The 26,253-nt window shown below is 36.9% G+C and overlaps 1 protein-coding gene across 1 annotated transcript in view; it reads left to right on the top strand.

The window, feature by feature from the left end:
• Nucleotides 1-1,226: 1,226 nt before the first annotated feature.
• Nucleotides 1,227-26,253, top strand: part of DENND4A (DENN domain containing 4A) — a gene marked incomplete at both ends in the record, with an annotated part of 41,087 nt that continues 16,060 nt past the window's right edge. Inside the window, 13 exons of the mRNA XM_084268249.1 lie at nucleotides 1,227-1,534; nucleotides 2,134-2,383; nucleotides 3,953-4,022; nucleotides 5,566-5,735; nucleotides 6,412-6,653; nucleotides 8,679-8,745; nucleotides 12,171-12,229; nucleotides 12,884-13,028; nucleotides 13,600-13,775; nucleotides 15,566-15,666; nucleotides 18,124-18,342; nucleotides 20,848-20,993; nucleotides 25,787-25,920. Coding sequence (XP_084124375.1) covers nucleotides 1,227-1,534; nucleotides 2,134-2,383; nucleotides 3,953-4,022; nucleotides 5,566-5,735; nucleotides 6,412-6,653; nucleotides 8,679-8,745; nucleotides 12,171-12,229; nucleotides 12,884-13,028; nucleotides 13,600-13,775; nucleotides 15,566-15,666; nucleotides 18,124-18,342; nucleotides 20,848-20,993; nucleotides 25,787-25,920 — 2,087 coding nt within the window. The remainder of the gene's footprint in view (nucleotides 1,535-2,133; nucleotides 2,384-3,952; nucleotides 4,023-5,565; nucleotides 5,736-6,411; nucleotides 6,654-8,678; nucleotides 8,746-12,170; nucleotides 12,230-12,883; nucleotides 13,029-13,599; nucleotides 13,776-15,565; nucleotides 15,667-18,123; nucleotides 18,343-20,847; nucleotides 20,994-25,786; nucleotides 25,921-26,253) is intronic.

The raw sequence follows: 26,253 nt of genomic DNA, 5'->3' as shown, positions 1-26,253 counted from the left end.
TAATTCAACAAAAGGCAGTCTTAAGTAGCTTGCCTGGTTTAAAAACTTTGGAACTTGATGACAGTGAACTTCCTGAAGCCACTTCAGTGAGGTTCCAGCACACAGTGGTGACTTACATAAACATTTTTAGCCCATTTCTCAATGTTGCATGCAAGAGTGCAAAGTATTTTCTTTACTTGCAAAATCAAGCTATTAAGACATGGGGTTTAAGTGACTTGCAGAGGTATTCAAGAGTCTCTCAGAGAGAGGAAATTGAATCTCCTGGTATGTAGTCTCCTGTGTTGTTTACAAGGGCATCTTTTCACCCTATGGATACTACTTTGTCCTGTGCTGAAGTTCTTTTAGAAAGTTAGTAACAAACACTAAAAAAAAACTGTACAGAAAAAATTTTATGGAAAGAATGTTTTATCAGTATGTTCCAGGGAGAAAAAACTTAATTTCCAGCACAGTTTGGCTGAAACAACAGGAACTTCATTTGGTCTTGGATGCTTTTGTTTCCTAGTTGTCTGTAGTTCAGTAAAGATGACTTGCTTTAAATGTTTTGTGTATTGCTGGCTATGGATGGTTGGTATATCAAGGATCTGAGCCCCAAAACACTATACAAAACAATGATGTTAACTTTCAGCTTGCAAAAATAATCCTTGAAGATCTGGCCTTGGTATTTAATGTAAAATTGCGTAGGGTGAGATGGCTGCAAATATTGTAGCTGTGTCTTTAGAACCAGGACAGCTTCTGCATATATGTTTAATATTCAGAAAGCAAGTTAATTGCAGATCATGCTTTGGAAGGTCCCTTGTGGCAAAGGGTAGCAATAGACTATACACAAAGCATGAAAACTACTTTTTGGCTCAGCCATGAGCTTTTAGTAGTAGACTATTTGCAGAACTCTGCACAGTATTTTGCCGTTACTCCTCCTGTTGGTTCAGCTGCTCTATTGTATAAGTTAACAAAAAGAGGCCACTTGGGTTTTCCATTCCAAGATTTACCAATTAACTCTCATGATTGTGGCTTAGAATTCTGAATTGGAAAGATCATGATTACAAGTGAAAAATTCCCCATGTTTTGATAGATCTCTGCTACTTCAGTATTCTGTTGTTTTCCTTATATTATTATGAACTTTCTATTTTAAAAAATGAACATAATTTTATTATTTCTAATATAATGTTCTTCAAAAAAATTCTGATGTATGTTTCTTTCTTGACAGTTACAACCTCTTGTAATGGAAGATGGAAGACAAAGGGGCTCGTGTTGCTGACTACTTTGTTGTCGCAGGATTAACAGATATTTCAAAACCACTAGAGGAAGAAATCCACTTTAATGATGCTTGCCATAAAATCGCTAAACCAAAAGAACCTATTACAGATGTAACAGTAATTAATAAAACTCTGGGGGAGGATGTTCCTCAGGGATATAAATGCATAGATGTTACTCCCTCAGGACTGTCTGCAGATCTCAATAACGGCAGTCTTGTGGGACCGCAAATATACCTTTGTTATCGCCGAGGAAGGGATAAGCCCCCGCTTACTGATCTGGGGTGAGTGGTTTTTCTGTTCCAGTAGCTCATTTTGGCAATTTTATTTGACTAGTGAGCAAATAAAGCAGTTTTATTGAAATAACATGCTTTAAATATAAGGCAAAACTCTAAGCAGGAAGGCAGTTGTCTTGAGCATCCTGTAACCTAGTATGGTAGGAAGAATGCATGCGCAGTGGATTTTAGTGACAACTGTAATCCTTTGCATCCTGGTGTTTTCAAAGCCATTTATAATTTTCCATGCATATATTTTGCTTCAGATAAGATGCTTAACCTATTTAATGCAGATTGGAAAGAGGTGAGTTGTATGACATTCTTAAGCTCAGGCAACGAATCTTTAATAGAATTGGCAATAATACTATTTTGCAGTAAACAAAAGACTTAAAACTATATTAGGTTTTCTCACATATAATTGCTTTTATCACAAAACTTTTCTGTTAGAATGCTATCTGCTATAATGTGACCTAAACCTGTCAGTAAAAATGTCTTGATCAGAGATAGAAACTGCTGTTAAACTAATTCCATTCAGTTATAATCCTTAGTATTCAGAGTGGTTTTTAAAAATGTGCCTTCTGACACTTGTTCATCCCATTTTTAACCAGGGTTTTATATGATGGGAAAGAAAGAGTAAAGCAAGGTTGTGAGATAATCCAAACTACACCCTATGGTCGGCCTGCTAATATCAGTGGCAGTGCCTCATCACAGAGAGTGTACATCACTTACCGAAGAGCATTTGAGAACATGACACAAAACACGTTGGCTGTTACAGATATATGTATAATCATACCAAGTAAAGGAGAAACCCCTCCACATACGTTCTGCAAGGTTGACAAGAACCTTAATAATAGTATGGTAAGTATGGATTTTGATCACTTGATGTTCAGTGATGTAATGCTTGTGGGGTATTTGTGACAGTTCTTGGAGTACCTGATAAAAAAAAATGATAAACACTCTCCAAAAATAGATCCAGTCTTGGAGAGTTGGAAGATCATGTTTTGTTGTTACTGCATAGAAGTCTTTTTGGAAGTCTTGGAGCAAACAGTCTTTTTAGTGCTGACTTCAGCAGCTTTGGATTAGTACTTAAAGCCTGTTGTGTCACTGTGTGTACAGCTGTGGATTTTAGATATGGCTGTTTCTGATGCTGATTTTTACTGTTCTGATGGGAATTCTGTATTTAACAACCACTTTCTCTTTTGTTTCTAAACTCTCCATTACCTGCAGTGCTATTTTATAAATGCCTTTCTCAGTATTTTCACAAACTTTTTCTCTGAAGAAAGTTGCGTGTGAGTGATGTTGAACGCTGTTGACTTTAAGCCTGTTGAGATGCTCAGTATGGTTCCAAAGCTATAGCTGCTAAAATACCAAGGCATTGCAGCATTTGTTTTTTTGGCAGAACTTAATAATTAGGTGTCTCCTCATTGAATCTGTAGCCCTGTATGCTGGCTGTCCTAGGATCCTCAAAAGTCAGCATGCCAATGATGCTGATTGCTCTGAGTAGTATCGTGGAAATTGATCTGTACTTGTTTTTGAAGAAATGCCTGTAAACATTAACAAATGGATTTTTTTCATTCTGTCAGTCCCTGTATTGACTGGGTTGTAGGAATGCTGCCTTATGGAAACTGTTACATCTTTCTCCCATCCCTAAATGCTTTGTGTGCCCTTAAAGGGCATTGGTCTTTTCCATTTTGTGGCTCTCCATGCTCTGTGTTCTCATGTCTAGAACTTGAGAATTTCAAAAATATTTAAACCCAACAATTCCAGAAAGGAAGCTGTTGTTTAGAGACTGCAAAAACTATGGTGTTATGCTGCAGTGTTTTGCAGACCATGAAATAACAGATGGAATAAGGAATCAGGCTTAAAGATTGGCATGATTATTAAAAAAAAAAATGCAGGCACAAAAGGAAATTGCTAAGTGTTAACTTAGTTATACACAAATGTAGTTAATAACAGAAACATTCTGCTCTCTGTATATATGCATATAAACGTGTGCATATATGTATGGGTATCTGTCTATATACACATTTAAGCCAGAAGTTTAACGAAATGGAGAAAGGTATAAATATTTATATAGACCAGAATAGTACTTAGAATTCTGTAGTTGTGTTACCAGATGTGTTAGAGAAGAATTTATAGATCGCATGCTTTGGTCTATAAACCAGTGGTGGTTTAGAGGTCAGGCTGATGCCTGCCATGGGTTGGTGAGCTCAGAGCTAACACTGCAGCTCGGTTCTATGTCTGTGGCCATTGTCAGAAAGGATAGGGTAGCAGGTCCCAAATTCCTCCCAAATTCCTTAATGCTCTGTGTTTTCCTGTGTAAATTATTTTTCTTTGTTTACAAAGAAAAGACTCTTTCCTCCCTTCTTTTATGTTATGCACTTTTGTTATACTTCAGGTAATCCAGTAATTTCTTTTGTTTTACAGTGGGGCTCAGCAGTATATTTATGTTATAAAAAGTCTGTGGCAAAAACCAACACCATATCATATAAAGCTGGTATGTAACTACTGTTTAGCTTTTTTATCAATTTGTGATGTACAGGTTTATTTGTAATTTAATACATTTTTTAAATCAAAGAATGATATGACAAAGACACTTTCTTGGCATTATCCAGAAAGTAATCTTTCTCTGAAGATTTTTTTAAAAATTACATCCTAAAAAAACCCCTTAGAATTATGTATTGTGACCCTTATGTTTTAAACTTTGCTTTTGATTGGAAGCTCAGTTGTGTATTAAAAGGTTTCTACAAACCTGTGTGTCTCCCTCCTCTGTTGCTGATAACTGTCTCTTAAGGACATATGCAGGAGACAACACTGCAAAAATTATTTGATGCATTTTCATGACCACTTTCTTTATGAAGTGTTTTGAAGAATACTCCAGAATTCCACACTGCCCTGAACATCAGTGGCATTGAGCTCTTTAAGTATTTTCGGATTGTGTATCATCTCTATTCTCTTGTTTTATTTATAAGACAGAATTAGATTTGCTATGGCTCTGATGAAATGTGGTGGTGTTTGTTTGGGGTTTTTTTTAAATGCCTGATTTTGTTTGAGTGCAAGTCTCGAGCATGATTCAGACTTAAGCTTTAATGCATTTAACATCGCTTCAAAATGCTCATCTCTGTAAACAGCAGTAGTTTAGGACTAACAACAAGGTAGACAATACATTTGTAAATAAATAATTTAAAAGGCCTCATATCTGGTGGTAGCTTGCATAAAGTTTTGTTTTTTGGGAGAGAGAACCACAGCCCTTTGTGATTTACTAGTTGTTACTGGCTATTAGTTTTTCACTGTATGTTAGAAAATAATGTGTAGTGGTTTTGTTGTCTGATGCAGAGAAATCCTAAATTCCTTCACACAATATTAATTCTCAGCTCGGAGCTCCCTGGGCTGGCAGTGAGGGAGGATTGCTACAGCCAGTTGGTTTAATTGATGACTTGCATGTTAAGAGTCTCTGCTTCAGAACTGTGTGTTTTACAGCTATGTTTAAAATTGTCCAAACACATTTGTCTGATACTACATTAGCTGAAGCCTCAGATAAGGTAGATCAGCATAATTAATTGGTTCAGTTCTATTGATATTTTAAAAATATCTAATATCTAATATCAGATTTTTCAGGAAACTTTTGTTCACAAGAGGTATTCGCTTTCATAATCAAAACATCAGTCTTATTCCTCAATTAGTCAAGTTACCATTTTGCAACTAAATTTTAAATCTTTCCTCATACTTGTGATGAATGTGAACTATTATAATAACAGCTGAGACTCGCACAACCTGCAAACAGAAATAGTTCCTAGAATAGTAAGTAGGACTTCAGTGTAATGTTTTAGTCAGGTGATTCCTCCTTAGGCCTTGGAAGCATGTTGCCCTTTTCCAGCTATTTGCTATGCCTGACTATTTACAGCTTTCCTTTACCAATCCTCTGAAGTTAGATTATGCTTATGTATGATTTTTCTGGGCACATTTTTATGGAATGAACTATTATAATCATGCTGCTTCTATTCCTTACATGACTGCCTCTTTACAAATTGCTTTTATAGGTTTAATATGCAGATATCCCGAAGAAGATTACGAATCATTCCCATTACCAGAATCTGTGCCTCTTTTTTGTCTACCTATGGGTGCAACGATTGAATGTTGGCCATCTAACAGTAAATACCCTCTCCCAGTATTTTCTACATTTGTACTAACTGGAGCTTCTGCAGAAAAGGTATTTGGAAAGCTTAAAAATACAATTTTACTGAAGTTTTAAAAATGTGCTTGTTTGTCTTTTCAGGGTGATGATGCATATTTTGACAGGCAAACTGAAATCTATTTATTCAGGGCTTAAATCAAGGACTACTTTAAAGAGTGACTTGCATTTATTTTGCTGCTGGACTATTGATCATATAAAACCATACTCCTTTACTTTCCAATCTTGTTAGCCTTTGAAACTACAGAGCTATAAAAATTCAGTCTGCGTATGCATGGAAGTACACTGCTTCAATTGCCAACATGGAAACAACCTTGTATGTATATACTTGTTCTAAAAAGTGAATTAGGTGTCAGAGGAACACTGCTTTCAGCTGTTGAGAAAGGATTCCTGAAGTAGCTTTAAAGGCAATTTTAGGTGCAGTTGACTGTATAATCATTATTTTTCTTCTTGTTTAAATAGCTTAATAAATTACTCTTTTTCATATGACATTAAGTGTTTTAAATAAATAATTGTCTGGACTTTCACAGCCCTAAGAATATTCCTGAATAGATTGCTTCAAAACATGGTGTACTCGTGTAACTTTTCAAACAATAACATAGACTTGATTTTTCTTTGCGTGTCTGGGATCTGTTAGATTTCTTCAAAGATTGAGGCAGATATATTGACTTAAATCAACTTATGGTCTTTGCAGGTATATGGTGCTGCTATTCAGTTTTATGAACTGTATCCTGAAGAGAATCTCACAGAGAAACAAAAAGCTCAACTAGGATTAGCAGCTGCTGTGGAGGGAAAGTCAGAGGCATGCAGAACAGTTCAAACAAACAAATGCATCTGTCTGCTCTCACACTGGCCTTTCTTTGATGCCTTCAAGAAGTTTCTCACCTTTCTGTATCGTTACTCCATTTCTGGTCCACACGTCCTACCCATTGAGAAGTAAGTAAATTCAAAAATTCACAGCAGTATTTCAGTGGAGGAGAGCTCTTTTTTTTTACTTCCAAGTTTTCTATGGTATCCTTTTGACTTTGGTCATCAAACATTAAATGTAATGGTTACGCTAGATAAAGGACTTCATTGATTATATGTATCTTACCATACTTCCTGAAAAAGCCTAGGTTTTTATTTGTGATTTAGTGCCCACAAAGGTATCTCTGAAAGCCTTCTTTAATTAGCTTTGCACTCTTTAGCATAGTGATTAGGAGAAGCAAGATGATAAATCCTTTCCCGATATTGCATACATTAAGTTAAGAGAGCGTAGTTTTGCATTTTTTCAAATGCCTATTTGTTGTGCACTGAGAGATAATAAAACAGATTTAACTTTTTGTACTAGTAATCATCTTCTTTTTGTGATGTATAAACTTAATTTCTTTCTCACATAAAGGATTTTGCATTTTAAAATGCAGATGAAATCCTTATATCCAATGAGCAGTTGATATATGTAATTGATATGTAATACCATTTAACATTTCTGGGCTAACATAGCTTTTAAGTGCATTGGATTTCCAGTGCAGTATTTGCTTTATTTTATTACATATCAGTCTTTTTTTCTGATTAAACTTCAATATTAACTTTTATGAGATTGTCTTGAGTGTTTTATGTGATTGCTTATCCACTTCATTATTCTACTTCATATCTGCTCTTCTTGTTTTAAAGCTGGGATAGTGTAAATGTCTGATAATGAACTTTTTTTTTATCTGAGAACTATTTTTGGTTTTTTGAGTTTCATGAATGAATGAGAACTATATATAATGCTTTATTAAGCAAATAAATCTATAAAATAAAAACTCTTATTTCTTGGATTTGTAAACTGACCTTTTGATTTAGTGTGGGTAAGTTAACTAACAGCTACAGTGTCTTTGGTGAAGTTACCATAGTATTTACCCGAGTTTCTTTGGCTGTTTTAATGATGATGGAGATTGTCTGTGCAGCCATTTGTCATGTGCAAATACACGTGGCACAGACATCAATGCTGACACAAGGAAGGTAAGTTGAGGAAGCACAAGACTCCTTTTTGTTTGTGCCAGTTATGTGATGATAAAGCTGCAGTAAAAAGTGAAGCCCAGAGTAAGTACAGAAAATTAAAAGCACTGTAAAAATGTTTTTCCCTGTATCTAATGGCATACTATGTAGCTACATTGAAACATATATGAAATATATAGCTTTCAATCAGAAACATTTACACAGATGACTCATTCCACATCAGTGCTTATTTGTGGGTTTCTCTGAATTTCTTCAAAATTTGGTTGTTTGCATTATAATGGTGAAAGTTGAAGAAATAACAGTACAGTATGTGCTGTGGTATGAAGTCAACGATGGATTACCTGTTTCTTCTGGAGTTTCTACTGGTCACATGTAGTGTCTTTTAATGTGAAACTGTGTATTATGTGGAACTCCTGTGGTTTTAGAACTGTTGTAAGTTTAATTTATAAAGCTGAGAATTTATTCAAATTTACATGTATATGGAAAAACTTTACCCTTTTTTTCATCAGAAATCTTACATAACATGTATGTGGAAGTGGGGAAAATGGATAAACTTAATGACTCCTTGATACTCAGCTGTAAATACATTTTTGCAAATGACCAGTGCTAGTCTCTGAGATACAGGACTAATTCAAGCCCATCTCAGAACTATGATTATAAAATGGTATCATGATACTTGAAGTAAAAAAAAAAAAAACAAATCCAAACCCTAACAAAAAAGCTCCTTCTGATTTTTAGTCACATAAACCAAGCTTGTAGTCTAGCAGATAATGTGGCGTGTCATCTTGGTTGTTACTACTAGAAAAATACATTTCCAAGGTCAGAATATCCCTGCAGGATTTGGGGGTTTCTCTTGCTCTCTGTCTTTTGAATAAGTATATGCTGGTTTTAAATAATTTCTTGCTGGCAAAAATTTTGTCTTTAGGTAAAGCAATTTAAGCTTGTAACTTCTACTAAATCAGTATTTTACTTTTCCTCTAGACACATTTCCCACTTCATGCATAAAGTTCCTTTTCCATCCCCTCAGAGGCCAAGAATTCTAGTTCAGGTAAGTGTAAATTTCTTCTTAATAGCTGTATCTTAAGAGAAGACAAAGCAGCTGTTTAACAGCCTAGTAAAAAGAAAGTGTAATTTTTATGTTTAAATATTTTTATTGACATTTTTTCCTGAATTAATATATTTTTATGGATTTTTCACTGTTTTAGGTTAAGGTAAGAGCTAAGGATAAATGAGATATTACATGATGCTGCTTAGTGAGCAAAAATAAATAAATAAATGAAACTAACTAACTAAATAAATAAAACCATGACCAGATGTGAAGAGCATATTCATCATTACCCATTTTCCCAAAGGGCTTTGTGCTATCCTCTACATAACAGATAGCTCTCACTATAAACAGCAACAGCCATGTGCATTCAGCACAGGCACACTTCAAAACATGACCCTAATTCACTCCTACCTGCAGGACCTAGCATATTTTACTGTCTTTGAGTGAAATAGTGTGATTGTTAGGATTAGGTTACCTGTTGTGTGAAATTTCACCCATGTCACTGTTGCTGGGAGAGAGGAAGTCCCTGACTCAAATACTTCTCAAGTGAAGTGCTAATAAATCTTTATTTTATTTTTTCCTCCCAGGAGGCAAAATGAGTTGACACGTTAAAATTTTATTGCTTAGAAGAGACATCTCTATTCCAATTGTAGTTGTTGAAAACCACAGGTTTGGTCAAATAAGCTGTTACAAAATGATGTTACTCTCTGCTACTACTTGTGTGCAGTAAATATGGAGAGTCCTGTGCAGTTGTCAGTCTTTGTGTCCAGGTAGCCTATGTACTGATGAAGTCTTTCAGAGTTAATGCGATCTTGGGCTATGTCTTTGTGGAATGTATTGAATATTAAAGATCTTTCTCAGTGTACTTGGATAGCCTAAAAAGGGACATTTTGTACTGTTGCTGAAAAGGGGTTGGAGAATAGTTGTACAAAAACTGTCTTCCACTTCTGTCACTCATAATATGGTTTTAAAATTCAATGTAAAACCCAGGTTTTTTACATTTTGGGTTGAAGGGGGTGGTGTTGCATTCCCATTCAATAAAGTATTTGTGCTAGGGAGCACTAAAACATTTACAGAGATCTACAAGTGAATTTGGAGGGGGAAAATACTGGGTTTAGTCTGAATTTTTAGGGACCTGTATCAAGTTAGTACAGCTTCAGTAGCTGATAGTACAGATGGAGAACACTACTTTTAAAGTAGGCAGTAGTAGTTGAGGTCTATGAATGAGTACTTTCTTCAAGCTGTTTTCAGGGTCTTTTATTCAGTGCAGTATCAAACAAAACTTTACAGTCACAGATGATTGTATGTTAGATGTTTTCCTAAAAATAGTGGTGGAAATGCCCATATTTTAGAAAATTACAAGTCTTTAGGATTCCATTCATTGAAGAAATAGTAATTTATTTATTAAGCTTGTTAACTAAAACCATGGTACTCTTTTGTTAAATAATGAGTATAGCAAGTCCTTCTGAATGTGTTACTGTAGAATGTCTCCAAATGCCTATATGGCTTGTGAAAATGAGACCTGATACATTTTAGTAACTACATGTATGCAAGTCTGGATACATAACACATTCTCCAATCCTTCTTAGCATCTGTTGCAAATGAGAAACAACATGGCATGTGTGTGACTTCTATGTTTTGAAGAAATTTCAGCCATTAGTAAGAGATTCAGGAATGTTCCTGATTGCCAGTCAGGTCTGAAATCTGCTAGACTCTGTTCTCAGTGTCCTACATCCCCTTATTACACTGATGTTCTGTTCTGATGATGTGCTCTGCAAACTTCCAGAGCACACCAAGTAATATTTTTCTCCCTCTGAAGAATCGGAGCAGTAAGTGCCTCTTCTGCCCAAGGGAGTCATGCTCTTTGAATAGATGAGTGATTGTGTTTATCTGCTTTTGCTGAAACATAAAAGTCATAGGACATTAGGCTGATGCTTCCTTACTGAGGGTAGTTTATGAAGGTTACCTCAGGCTGAAAAAATGAGTTCTTTGAATTCTTCCACTGAACAAGCTAATGGTGGTGGTTGTCACAAGGTGACTTACTTGAAGACAAATCTTGCATGTGGAGTGGTGTGGCCATCCTCATTTGTCACTGAAGCTAAATGTAGCCTCAGCCTTGGAAAGCTCAGCTACGTGAAACACGCGAGGAAGCAGCGCTGTGTAGGCTCTTGTTGGTGTCCGTCCTTCTGTGTGGCTGGCCAGGCACAGTCTGAGGCTTCAGCATTTATATCACTAATTCATCTGACCTTCTGATTTCTGTTGTCCAGTTGTTTGCAGCAGGGTCCAAGGTGAAACATACTCAAAAAGGAGATGTTACTAAAAGTTGTCTGAACTTGCAGCTTAGCTGTACGAGTACTGTGACTTAGGGAATTACTACTGGGGCTTGTAACTGTGCTTTTATCCAACAGATAGAAAATGCATGACCACCTAGCAGGGAGGATTAAGCTAACTGGTATCTTGTTACCTTGGAATTGCTATGGCTGAAAACATCAGTTGAGCTTTGATCACTTGATTGTGTATCTGTATTCTTGTACTTGTTTGAATCCTCTTATTCATGCTGAATATATGAATGATTTCTCTTGATGTCTTACCACTGTAAGAAAGAAATGTGAATTAATAAGATCTTTGTCTTGTATCTTCAGCTAATGCAAATTTTAATAATTCTATTAAAGCTGAGTGGTTTCTTGTGTCTTCCAAAGAAAATACTCCTTTACACTACAAACTACCATCTCTCCCCTTCATGCATTTTATCCATCTCTTGCCCCCTAAATCCAGAAAGAATCCCCCTGGCCCTTGAAAGCTGAGTGTGAACTGTGGGTCCTCATTTTTCTTAATTTTTCAGCAGTTAATGTATTTTTTTCTCTTAGTAGTATTAACTAGTTTAAGTTCCTCTTATGAACATGCAATGCATTCAGTTCTGACCAAGAAAGGTTTTGCTTTGCCTGGTTTTTTTACTTGTAAGAAAGCTGGAGAGAGACTGTTGACAAGGACAGAGAGTTACAGGTCAAGGGGGTGTGGACTTAACCAAAATGGGGAGGGTTATATGAGATATCAAGAAGAAATTCTTCCCTGTGTACAGAGGGCCTGGCACAGGGTGCCCAGAGAACCCTGGATCCCTGGCAGGGTTCAAGGCCAGGTTGGATGGAGCTTTGGGCACCCTGGGCTAGTGGAGGTTATCCCTGCCCATGGCAGGGTGTGGAACAGATGGGCTTTGAAGTCCCTTCCAACCTCAGTCTGGGATTCTGTGATAAAAGATACTGATGCATAGCACTGCACACCACTTCTTATAGTGCTGTACAACTAGGCTATATAAGGTTCAGCTCAGTTTAAATTTTATTTGTTGGTGTTTTTTGTTATAGTTGTGTAACATCTGATAAATCTTTCCAAAGTTCCTAAGAAGAATATAATTTAAAATCTTTTTCCAGCTATCTCCACATGATAACCTGATTCTTAGCCAGCCTGTGTCATCACCCCTTCCACTGAGGCAAGTAACAGCATCTCCTGTTTTAATTGTGAAATGTATCCTCACTCACACTGCAGAAAACATTTGGTACTTTGAGGCATAACTCTGCAAATTAACTTACCTTCTCTAGTGCCTTTTGTAGCTAGTTCTCAAGTTTATTTATGTGATTAGAAGTGTGTCCTCCCAGTAAGGATATGTGCTTAATGAACAATATCTGTAATTTTTCAAATAATTCTTGAGTCAGAATACAGATTGTTAGATCCCCTTTCCAGGATTCAGTGCCTGGGCTCCCAAGATTACAAGGTAATTGAAGGAGTTCTGTGACGGTCTTGACTTTCATGTCTCTGTGTAGGAGAATGATTAAAGAAACACGTGTTGTCTGCCTGTAAATTGCTTCTCAAAAATAAATCAATCATCACGCACATGTCCTGAAAATAGTCTAGACTGATTGAAGAGTCTCAAGGAATCATGGTTATTATTGGCATGTAACCATTCTTCACTGAACAGTGAGGTGCACAGAGTAGTCTGCCTTGCAACCTTTAAAAAAACCCCAGACTTTCAGATTTATGTTATAAAATCCTACTCTAATGCCTTGTTTTCTATCTTGTTATTGAACATTTCTTCCTTTTTTTATGGTTCCCTGTATCTCACCAGTGTGTTTATATTCTGTAACAGTGGGGGCAAGTTTTCTACACTACTCCAGAATTTAGGACCTGAGAACGCGGTAACTCTACTTGTATTTGCTGTGACAGAACATAAAATTCTCATCCATTCACTGCGACCTTCTGTCCTTACGAGTGTGACAGAAGCATTAGTCTCTGTAAGTAACACTCTCTTAATCTTGCACCTCTAAGTGGGGGGGGGGGGAAGTCTTTCAGATAAAATTTAAAATCAGTAGCAGTGCTGTTGTTTGTATGTAACCTTTCAGCCTGAAAATGAAGATCATTAGAAAGAAAAAAATTCATGTTGCTAATGATGTCCATGAAGACAGAAAAGGAAGAGTAACTGTTGTTGGTTCTTGTGTGTAAATACTGTAAATAAGCATGTTTGGTTATCACAACACACTGCATAGGAGTTCCTGATTTTCCCAAAAGGCACTGTGTTCTCTTGCAGAAGAATTGTAAATGCATGTTATTTTACTGCCTGTCCTCACTAAGCACTTTTGCTACCTCTACTGTTTTACAGTCTCTTATACTTTGTTTCCTACAAGTTAAACACATTTTGAAGAAATTAGTGCATTTTTATTTAATAATCTGCATCTAGATTTTTCAGTAATAATTATCTGCCATGTTAAATAATTCTGAAGTGGCAGTAGTGAAGTGTAGTTAATGCTTGGATAGACTGTATTATACATATTTAACGGATGTTTTTGCCTCTGCATATTTTCAAAGATGATATTTCCCTTCCACTGGCCATGCCCCTATATTCCTCTCTGTCCCTTGGCGCTGGCAGATGTGTTAAGTGCACCATGCCCATTCATAGTGGGAATTGATTCAAGATACTTTGATCTCTATGACCCTCCACCAGATGTTAGCTGTGTTGACCTAGATACCAATACAATTTCTCAGTAAGTATTTATTAACAGTTTTTCTACTGTTTTAATTTGGTTTTGATTCCTGTTTTCAAAGTCAAAAACTAGATTAATTTTTTTTTTTTAAACTTTGGGGGTTTAGTCTGTTTTAAATGTCTGAACTAAGATACCATTCTTCTTGAAATGACAATGCTAGAACTAGTGCTAGCACAGAATGCTTGTTGATGTTCAGCTCTGCAGAGTGGAGGTACAATCCTTGTGGAATGTTACTGCCTTTTATTCCATTAAATTAAAATCCTATTCTACATGATGGCACGTTTCCTGGATTTAACTGTATTGTCTCACTTCATTGTCCCTGGAGGAGAACATTCATTTACATTTTTCATGATCAGCTTTCTTAGTGCTGAAGAAATTCTAGTATCTTCATCTGGGTATCTGCTTGAAGATGCTAACAATTAAATCATACTCCACATCAATGTGAAGTGTAGGAACTTCATATTGCGAATAAGAGATGTGAACTTCATGGGTGAGAGAGTCTTAACTAAAACTTAGAATCATGCTGTCATTAAACTGAAATAACAGTGTTGTAATGTTCCTTCTTCAGAGTACATTTTTCTGTAATGCTAACTACCTAGTATCTAATACAATAGTAATGGATAGTAGTAAGGGTTAAAACTGTTAGGAAACAGTCCACATTATTGTGATATTATTTATTTCCTTGTGACAGTGAGATATAAAAGTTAGAAGAGGGTAAGGCTTCTAATTCAAGATTCTAAACCATACCAAGTTAAACAAACTTGTGTTTCAGAATTAAACTTTTGTTTTAGTATAATATTTAATATACTCTCTGTATACATAGAGTTACTTCCCAAAGTCTTTGGTCAGTGTTCTTTTGTATTGGTAGCAGTCTTTCAGTATTGCCATGCCTAACTAAAACCTTTTCTTTCTAGATTTTCTTATTTTTGTGTTTATTTTTGCTTCAGTAGGGGGGTGTGTGAAGTTAGTGAAGGTTACATATATTAAGTATTTGTAAGTAGAAATTTTGTGGAAGGATTTTATGCTAAAAAACCCCAAACTTTAGAGCAGAATTGCTATACAAGTTTTTAGGAACTAGCTCAAACTAGACTAGATAACTTCAGTTTTGTTTTTGTCACTCTTGATGCTTGGGCATTTCTTCTGGTATTTGCCTAATTATTTCCACATTAATGGATGATGATAATGTCATCTTTCTACTTTTAGCTCATTTTCTATTTTTGTATAAAAAAGTGTCAAACAGTCGCTTCCAGTTTTTGCAGCTTTGGTGACCAGTGAGGTCTGGAGGCTTGCTGGTGCCCTCTGTTGACAAAGAACATGTAATAGAACATCTACATTTCTTTTTCATCATGATAAATTTTAAGTCCAAATCTATGTGCACCGAGCACAAAGCAGTTATGTCAGATTTCCAGTTACTAGAAGCATTCTAGTCATTATGTCTCATCCTAGTTTAAGTACTTCCGGCTTGGAACATGGCACATGTGGTGCTTACTTGTGCAATGGCAGGTGCTTAATACTATTAATCCACCTTTCCTGAGTTTGAAGTGGGTTGTTTTTCAGTGCTAAAGACTGTAGCTGCGTAATCATCATCCTGAAATATGAAGTGTTGGTTGGATGGCTGTGATCAAATCTCTGTTTATCAGTATTCTTCAAGCCTGCTCAGTCCTGTTTTAATGGAGCAGCTTCTGTATGGTCTGCCATTTCTCTGTTGGGATAGAAAAATCCCCTGAATACAGTCCTATATGCACATGTATTCTAGTGTATACTCATACTTTTCTTCTTTTCCTTTCCAGAACTGGAGATAAGAAAGCTATTGCATGGAAGATCTTACCAAAGAAACCTTGCAAAAATCTGATGAACACTTTAAGTAATTTATATCAGCAACTGGCAGAATGTGAGTGGGAAAGTGCATAGTAAAATTTACATTGGATATAGTGTGCCACATGAACAGATAAATATAGCTGATTAAAAATGTCCTTAAGTCACCCACTGCACTAACCATAATGTTTTTGTACAGAATGGGAAAATCTGTGCTGTAAATCCAGAGATTAGAACCCATTTAGGGGCTTTTGGGGTGAAGGTGATGTGTATAAGGCACTTGTTAATAGGTATCCCTTTGTATTGATGTTATCCTTGTACCACAAAAATGCAGAGCTTTTGTGAGAAAGGAAGAATAAAAGCAGAGTAGTCCAGGACCTAATAAAGACCTTCATTTTGTGTTCAGAACTTGCTCAAGTCTGCTGATGTCTTGACACTTGAGTTTAACACTCAAGCTGATAGTACTTTTTGTTCTGATTCTGTGTTGCTTTATTCTTGTAAGTAGTTTTACATCATACTTGCTTCCCAGCCTTTGCTTTACCAAAAGGCTGTGGTAGGACTTTTGTAGCGGCAAGTTTATCTTGATATGTGAATGTTGTAGACTGAGAAAAGAAAGTACCAAATATTTTAAAATGGAAATAGTAAATGTTTTATAAACATTGGGGGTTTAAATGTGTTTCACAATTACCATGTACTTGAAAGAAGATTGCAGAGTGAGGTGTAATGAACCTTGTTATGAGAAAGTAGAAGATTGAATAGAGATGATGTTAGTGAAATTCTTTAAAACAAAACATTTGGAAATAGAAATGTCATCAAGGCCAGCTGGTGTGCCTGTGTGTCATAGCTAACAGGCCTTGTGAAGCAGGAAGGAAGTCCTTCAGCATGCTGATATACCTGCCTGCTTGAAAGATGACTGAATTAGGCATTGCAGTGAGCCTAAGGGAGCAGTGATGCAATTGTAAAATCAAGTTGCTGTGGTGGAGACTGCAAGTAGTTATGACTTAAATCAGAGTGTGTTTGAGAAGTATGTACCCCATGTCCAGAGAAGGGCTACAAAGGTGGTGAAGGGTTTAGAAGACAAAACTTATGAGAGGTGGAGGGAGCTGGGATTGTTTGGAGAAAAGGAGGCTGAGGAGAGAGCTCATTTCTCCCTACAACTCCCTTAAAAGGTGGTTGTAGTGAGGTAGGGGTGGGTCTCTTCTCCCTGGTAGCTAGTAGCAGGACAAGGGGAAACGACCTGAAGTTGTGTCAGAGGAAGTTTAGGTTGGATATTAAGAAAAATTCCTGTACTGAAAGAGTTGTCAGATATTGAAGCAGGCTGCCCAAGTAGGTGGTTGAGTCACCATCCCTGGAGGGGTTTAAAAGAAAAGCAGATGTACTTGGCAATATGGTGTGGTCTCCACCAGAACAAAGCCATGCAAAACTGTGACATGTGGTCTGGTGCAGGACCTAGTAGGGCTGGATAGGTGGTCGGGCTCAATCTTGAAGGTCTCTTCCAAAACCATTCTATAAAGCAGGTTGCATGACATCTTCATAGTTATCTGGATTTAAGACACTTAATTTTTTTAAGGCTGTTTATACCTTCTTGATTACTGAGGTTACTAGAATTTACTTGTGTTCCAATTGTAATGTTCATTAATGTGTGCTGCACAAAAAAAAATGTATGTAGCTGATGGGTGATAAAAACTGTTGCTTCAGAATTTTGTGCACTTTACTGTGAGGATTTCTTTGGAAAACTCTTTAAACCTTATGTTATATATATTCTATAAAATAATGGTACTGATCTCCTTAATGAGAATTTGACATTATGTCAGTATAATGTTGGCTATAATTATATCACATGGAAAGTGAGTAATGAAACCAGCCCCTCACTGATTTTGGGACATTAGAGTGTTACCATACTCGGGGTGTGTGGCGGTGAAGTCTTAGCTAGAGTTGCAATGGCTTTCAATATTGATGTGTCACTTTAAGAATAGGGATTTTGCTAGCTCTTTAAAAAAATTCTGCTTTCTCTCACTGTCAGTGTTTCACGTCATGTTGTGTTTTGGTGGCTCCACTTTGCATCTGAGAGGTGTTTTCTGCATATATAGGTGCTTAACAAGTATAACCCGCTCTTTGGGAGCACTGAAATGAAAGACACTGAAGAAAATGTAGCGCACACATCTCATTTATTTTCTTCCTAAAATATGCTTCTTTAATCAGCTCTTGTATTAATTTCTGCATATTTTTATAAACAGCTTTCTTTGATTTTATTTTTTTACATTCTGTCCACACTCGTTCTCTCTGTTGCTGTGGTAACTAATGTGCTGCAAAGGTAAATGTGTCTTGCTTTTGGTGTTATCCAGAGATATATTAGTTGTATAAGGTCAAGCTGAATCCATTGCCACATGTCATGATTGAATTTAATCACATATATTTTAATCTTTTCCAAGCTTAATGGGCTCAGCAATCAGTGAATCTAGAAGGAGGAAGAGATTCTTTTTTTCCAGATCAGAAGATAAGTGAAACATTATAATGTTGTGTTTGTTCACAGTGCAACAGAGACCAAGAGAAGATGCATTAATGGAACTGGCAATGAATGACTATGACTTTAATTCTGGGAAGAAATTGCATCTGTTAGATTTGGAGATCCAGGAAGCATTTCTGTGTTTCATGGCCTCAATACTAAAAGGTTACAGGTCTTACCTCAGGCCAATAACAGAAGCACCCTCCGAAACAGCCACAGATGCAAGTTCTCTGTTTGAACTACAAGGTGAAGAGTCATAAACATCTTTTTTATACATGTAAACTTAGTATTTTAGATTCTCTTTTATTTAAGGAACAAAAATGGAGCAGGGTTGGATTTGTCCAAATTTACTCTAATGCCTAATTCTTGAAGTAGGTTGCACACAGCATGGCTAACTGAGCCGAGGTGACAAGTGTTTGGGTGGCAGAGGAGGAAGTCATCCACATAAACCCAAACTTTACAAGGAGTGCTGGTTTTGGTTGCAGTGGCACTTGAGAAGAGATGGAGGAGAAAAGGGCTGATAATGACACAGCATTGTGGAAATAGTAGACCAGTTGTCCATCAGATACAGCAAGCCTGCTAGCACTAGCACAGTTAAAAGGAATACGATAAAAAGCCTGAGAAATGTCCAAAGAAATCCTTGGCATGTCCATGGGCAAAATCCTATAAAGTGCAGTGAGGTTTGGGCACCAGTATTTTGGAAAGGATACAGCCTTGGGCCCCCTGGAAAACTGAGAGAAGTTCACCACAAGTTGAGCTGCTTCAGTATTTTGAGCATTTTTGTCAATGAGAAATACCCAGCTGTACAGGTAGTATGCAGCTGAGAGTAGGAGACTTTTTCTCCTTTTTCTCCTGGTGCTGGTCCCTCCAGGCTTCCCTACAGGGATCAGTAAAGGGTCCTGTTCTACGATTCCCTGTTTGCTGACATAGGACACTCTTAGTAACTTGTTATGCTCCAATTTGGGATCCTTAGAACCTGCAGTTTGGGTAGCAATGTCAAGTGTCCCTACCATTTGTTTGAGAGAGAAAAGCTGTTCTTTGGTAAGGGATGGATCGGTGGATGGTGACTTCCACTTGTTCAGGTCTGGATTTCACTTTGTGAGAGGAGGAATCTTGCCAGATGTGCTTAACATGAGGCCTGGGTGCAGATCCTTTTCCCACTCTTCTGGAATCTGTTGAGGAATGTCACTCCCTTGCATAGGAGTGTAAACGATTGGTTTCAGTATAGGCTTTGGTGGAGGATATTTCTTCCACAACAGCTTTAACCAATTGATTATCCATTTGATCAGGAGTTCTCCCCCTTTGGCTCAGTACTTGGACATAGGATGATGTTGCCCTTTTCCCATCTTGTTCAGAAAGAAGGTCCTGCTGTTCCCAAGGATAAACAGTACCACAAAATTAAACTTGTGTTTTGATTCTGGTCTGTACAGGATCCCAGTTCTAAATAATCTATGGCAATAGACTTTGCACAGGGATTCGCGGTCTGTTTGAAAACCTGGATGTTTATTAACTTTCACTCCAGCATGGAGTGGAAAACAGGAAATACCCTTGGGTCAAAATTCTGGCTGGGGATAAGTATTTCTGGTTTCTAGAAGGAAATTCCTGGGTGACCTTAGTGGACATGTGAGTGTCAGGTCTTTTCCAATCAGGATTAAATTTGGACCTTGTTAATTGACTTAATCCTGTTAACATGCCAAGTTCATGAATCCTCTCATCTTTATCCCTCATCTGTGGAGGATCTACTTGAAGGAGGTTCAGGATGCAGAACCAGGGAGCTGCATGTAAATGTGGTCTGAAGTGTTCGATCTCAAGACTTTGATCTAGTTTTATTGTATTCAACAGTGGGTTTAATCTCTTGTTGTCTGGGCTGCAAATTTGATCTCCTAGATCAAACAGGGCCTCTAGCTGGCCCAGATTCCCCTGAGCATGAAGGCGCCACTCTAATAGGTCTAGTGATTGATTCAATGATTGGGGCATCTTTTCCCCTATATTCTTCAGGGGTAGACAGCCAGGCTTGTAATCTGGCTGTGTATTCAGCAACAGAAGACTTGCCCCACGTTAAACAATTAATATACCACCAAAGCATTGCTTAGATCTTTCAGTGGTGTGGGTTTGAATTTGTGCATTAGAAAACATATGAATAGCAACCTGCCTGGATAGGGGATAATTACCATCCCATTGCTGAAGTTTCAAAACCTGCTCATTAAATAAATTGTCCAAATTGATATCCTCAGACTTGTCTTTGGTTATAAAAATATTTTCTGGAGCGATTTCTATTCCTGGCATAAGCAGAAGCTGCTTTCAAAGCTACCATAGTTTGATAAAAATCTTATTAAATCTGCAAAGTTGGTAGCAATTACATGAGTTTTTAGACTTTCAGTAGACCAAGAAGGTTCAAGAGCTGTTTTGGATTGATTCAACGACGTTTTAATATTGGGAAAGGAGTCTTCAGGTAAATCATTAGCAGACAACAATGCTCTCTTAACAGTAGGGTCTATATACAGAGTATCATCAAATACACAAAGTCTGCAAGGTACAGTTCCTAAGAACAACAGCAAGTAAAACATAAAATTACCCTGTGTTAGTTGCAGTGTTAATATTGTGAATGAGGTTGGAAATGTAAACGCAGAAAACATTGCATAGAAGTGGCAGAGCTTACAGCATGGCTATTGCTCATTAGCAGAGTGTATGCTGACCTTTGGCAAGGGCTGTTTTATTTAAGGCACTCTTACTTCTGACTTCATATTGCAGGCTTTCTCAAAAGTCGAGACCGTTCCCACCAGAAGTTCTACACACTGATGACCAAAACGCAGATGTTCATTCGCTTCATTGAGGAGTGCTCTTTTGTCAGCGATAAGGACGCGAGCCTGGCATTTTTTGATGACTGCATGGATAAAGTAAGCATGTCTTCATAGGCATACAGTTTTTTAACTTCTGCTGTGGCTTCTGTTATATGATATAGTACAAGCAGAATATATTTGAAAAGCAAGATTATTCCTGTATTATTTCTTTTTTTCCAGTCACTGGAGCTTTCCATTTTTGGGCTTTGTTGGTCTTTGATTCATTTTCTGCTTCAAAATCTTGAGTGTGTAACTATAATATTATGAGAACATCAGAAGTGCTAACTTTCACGTGTATGTGAGCTTCTGAAATACTGGCCCATAATAAGTGTAATATTCTCACTGTAAAGTAGCAATTTTGAGCAAGGAATTAGATTCTTTAGCTAAAGCTACAAGTATTTTTATAGATGGTGTAATATGTCATGAGCAGCATCACAGTAAAAGATACAAGGCAGTGTTGTTGTTTTTAAATCACTATAAATAGAAGCTTCCTTGACTTTTTTTTTTTTTGAACAATGTGCTGGACAGTTCATTCTAATAGTAATTCTCTAGGTACTCTCTGAATGTTAAAAGGCTTGTACTAAAAGTAAATAATTAAAACTAAACTTTATCAATTCTCCTTTCATTCACATTGCTGTACTTGGATTGATACCCTTTGTTAAGAATATTTTTCCAGTGACCTTGTTATCAAATATTGATTGATATGAAACATACGGGTTTCTTAAATTAAGCAAGACTTATCATGTTGTGTCACCTATAAGCTTTGCACAACTGATGTTTTATTGCAGGTTCTGTTACCTACTGTTGTGTTTATGTTAAGGAATCCCTGCACCCTTGCTATGCTATTCTCTCATTTGTAATGAAAAGAAAAGGCAATTGTTAAGGATTATGTGACAAGGAGCATGAAAGTGCAACACTATCACATTGGGTATTTTTCTTGAAATAAGCTTAGAACTGGAGCTCAAAGAACGTTGGGTTTCCCACTTCAAAATGGGTTTCTTTTTCACTCTTCTGGGAAAGTACTACTTAGGTTTTTCAAAATCCTAAAGCATTTCCAAGAAACATCCACACTAGTCTAGTGTTGAGCACTGAAGAACTAATTTTCTAAAAAGTACAGGTAAATTAGCTTTTGAAAACCCACAATCTTCTGTCCTTGTTTGCTTCTACTGTAACATGAAAGATATTTTTGCGAATATTAAAATCCACACCTACTTGTCATCTTACTGGCTACCTGTAACACTATTCTGGGATATTGATGCTAAAGTAATGCACAGTTGTCTAGGATTTCCTGTAAAGTAGGTCACCTGCTGTTTGTTCTGCAGGAATTAATACTGAAGATTCAGAAAAATGCTCTTTACAGTTTCTATTTATGGTTATTTCTGCTATGAAAGTGTAGAATTGCTAAAAGGTGTTGTTTTGAAAACAAATCTGAAAGCAGGTAATAAATTTGAGAGAAATGTGAAAGCATAGTCTAATGGTATTAAATGTTCTTTATATGTTTTTCTAGTCTTAATATTTTATTAGTAGTAGTTTTCAACTGTGCTTCCTGGCTCTACAGCATGAGTTGCAGGTATTTGTGGGTTGTAAAGTAACTTAATTACAAACATTGCTGTAATGTTTGTTTGGGTATCCTATTGTTCAGTTAAAAGCCTTCAACAGGTAGTGTTTGCTTTGCTGTGTGAGTGTTTAAAAATGGGGGGACTTGTAAACAGGAATGTACCTATAGCCCAGTGATGAAAGAGCTGTTGAGCAGTACTCAGTGCAGCCTGCATTGTGTTGCAGGTTTGTTCTGACTCATGTTTAATTGAATTTTTATTCAGAATGTGATGACTATGTGAGTGCCATATTCTACCTGTTATATTACACTTTATAGAATGGTTTAGGAAGGCGCTGAAGGTGATGCCCTAGCTAAAATTACCTTGGCTGGGAATTCAAAGCAGTTCTGGTAAATACATAGGTTGTTGATGTCACTATGAGACTGCACAAAATCCGTGGAGCTGTTGGAGCTTTCACCTTTTTAAAAGGTTAAGAAGCCACTTGTACAGCTGAAGCAGACACTCATCTGTTCTAATGCCAGTTATTTTGCTAGTTGGTGCTGTGGGCAGCTTCTTTCTGCTATGAGAAAATGCTCATGAATGCCATAACAAATCTTACAGAAAAAACTTGTACTTACCCAACTTCTCTTCCTGTCAGGGAAGGTTTCATTCAGTTTTATTAAAGGGACAACTACTTCTATGTAGTGATAACTGGGGGGAAACTGAGGCACTAGAATTACTGTGTGTTTCAGATTTGTCATGGTGTTAGAATTGCTTGTGAAACTGGGTTTTCACTGATGTGAGGGAGTGTGTTCTTGTGTAGGATTACTTTGAACAATGATACATACTTCCCTCACCTTGTCTGTCTTGCTTCTCTTTCTTGATTTCTCTTATTTCTAATACTATGCTGAACAGTAATATATGGAAGTATACCAAGGAGTACAAGATTCAGAGCTCTAGCCAAGATGCTGTACTGTGAGCAGATACCAAATTTGAATGGTTCCAATAAAGTGGATATTTATTCGTATATTAATGCTTTCACTAGGTGAACTGGAACCTGGAACAATGTGCATAAGAGTGATGTCATGGGTTGAAAGATGATATAACACCTTCTGATGGGTTCAACTGCTGGGTTATGTACTGTGAAATTAGCTATCCATAAATTATAATCTAAGCCCTGCCTCAAATAATGTACAAGAATAGTTTAAGCTGAAGAGTACTCTCTTCTACGTGTTATTCTAACCTAGACAGCAGCAGGAGAGATTGTAATTGATTACCCATTTTGTCTACTGAAAGGTACAGTGTAATTGTCTCACAAGTTTTCATTTGTCCAGGATTTCAAAAACTATCTCCATTCAATACATATTTAAGATACCAGCTTTATTGGATTTCACTGGTGAAACTTGTAACTGTGGGTTTTTTATGTCCTTAGAAGTATTTAAAAGAAGTCTTTAAATTGCCAAGTAAGGTTTCGTTTATTTCTACTTTTCAGGAGCCATATGTTCTTGCTACTTGGCTGCTTCCAATTGCTAATACTTTCCATCTGTTTCATGCAGTAAAATGTGTAATTAAGAACACCTCTTTGTATGTTTATCAAATTTTAAATACCCAAGAATTCTACTGAAACTTCTTGATGTATTTCCACCTCACAAGAGGGAGAGAATTATGGAATATGCTGCTTTTTATACATTAACTTACCTGTTGATAAACTCTTAAGGCACAAAGAACAAGCATCTTTGGGTTCCACAGGTTGCTTACTCATGTCTTTGAAGTAATGTGCCATTTGGCTGCAATTTTGTTGCCATTAGACCATTTAAGTCGTGTCTATAAATGTAAACTGTGGCAGTATTTGAGCTGAATGCTGGGGCTATCCATGTGAGAATGAAAAGCATGTCCATTGTGCTGGGAGGTAAATAGTTTTGATAGTGCCAACACTTTGAGTTGGAGATGTGTCTCATTGCAAGAGCAGCAGCAGCGCTTACCAGTCATTGGAGGCAACACAATTGGTGACAGAAGATCAGAGACAAAGGGATACAAATACCAGTACAAATATCACCTAAAGGCTCTCAGGTGGAACGTGATACATGTGAGATTTGCTCTGTTCCTAGAGGTTTCTGTAATGGGAACAGTAGCAGTAGGAAGGCTTTACTGTTGTAAACTGTTGTAACTGTTGTTACTGTTCTTTCTCAAAGTCAAACAGTTCATAGTCTCCCAAAAGCGTGTTTGGGGTGTCTTAAGTTTTGCTTTGGTTCTTTATTTTTCTCTTAAGCAATGGAATGAAATTCTTTCAGTGAAATTGTTGGACAGTGTTCTCAAGCTTGATCCTACAGTTTGGTGCTTTGAAAATTGAGTGTGCCTCTGCTGCTGTCTTTAAAGTGGGGGCATTTAATTTGGGATGTGCTAATTTTTCCTTCTCTGTGCAACAGCCAGGCCAGCAAAAGAAAGATTTCTGGTCAAAACACGGTCATAAAGCTGAAAACAAAGCAAGTACAGCTGTAATTTATGCTTAATGATAGAATTAGTACAAATTGCCTGTGTTATCCATGAATTTAATATCTATCTCCACTGTGAGAGGACAGGACTACACAATATTTGCTGTATTTTCACACATAGAACTGTTATCTGAAAGAGAAACAATCCTAAACTACCGTTCAGATTATTGTAGGTGGTGTTTGTTGGGGCAAGAGGTGTGCCAGGTGGTTTTTTGTCGTTTTGGTTTGGACATCTTTTGGGATTTGTTGTTTTTCAGGTGGTTTTTGTGTTTAGTTTTTTTCAGAAAAACAAAGTTTCTACCCCCCTTTAACTTTAGGAAGCTCACATGTTTTTATTCCATTATCCCTTTGAATGCATGTTTATTTCTGCAATCACTGCATGACCTTTACGACTATGCAAGTGACTGAAATTGCTAGATAGTGTTTGTAGATTCTGTATGTGTCAGACAATTGGATAAAACAGAGGAGAAAAATGAAATTTATTTTTAAACATGAATAAAAGCTAAGTTACTGCTGTAGTTGCAAACATAGTTCCAGAAATCATTGTATTAAGAAAGATGAACCTCTTGAAACAACTACTTATGTTTACCTGAAAACAGTCAATTCAGATGATGTCATTAAACATTGATTATTGTGTTGGGGTAATGTTTACTAAAAATGCAACACTTGCAAAATTGTAATGAGAATAGGTAAGGCATTCTTACTCCTAAGATACAGTCCTTCAGTGCTGATACAGACTTCGCCCTGCATGGCCATAGAGCTTTAAGAGCAGAAAATACAATATCACCAGTAACGACTCTTCCCTTTAATATAACTTCTCCAGGTAGATACGGACAAAATAGGGGAAACACGACTTATAGAGCTGGATGAGTCATACAAGAGCGAGCACACGGTTTTCATAACACCTCCTGAGATCCCTCATCTGCCAAATGGTGAAGAGCACCCTCTACAATACAGGTAGGCTAAGGGTGCAGTAGGGTGCTAGCTAAAATCCTAATAGCTGCCCTTGTAGAGCTTAGTGTCTAGGTTCTTGTAATAACACTGTCCCTCTATGTTGCTCAAGTAAAAATGTGAGTGAAAAATACCTAATACACCAGCTCTTTTGAAGTTTTAATGATTTTTCTCTGTGTGTACACACAGAAGCAATAATGCTTATTAAAGCTGGCTGTGTGTTCACATTGCATCATGCTAGCTATTGACAGGTTTTAAGGTTAAAATTGAAATTATTGGTCCTAGTCTGTTGGCCTGCTGCTCCTACTGATAACAATACAAGCTGCAGATACTTTGGAA

The sequence above is a fragment of the Gallinula chloropus genome (genome assembly GCF_964237585.1).
Source record: "Gallinula chloropus genome assembly, chromosome: 9".
Classification (NCBI taxonomy): Eukaryota; Metazoa; Chordata; class Aves; order Gruiformes; family Rallidae; genus Gallinula; species Gallinula chloropus.
The sequence above is the reverse complement of the archived record's forward strand: the minus strand, read 5'-3'. Positions and strand labels throughout refer to the sequence as shown.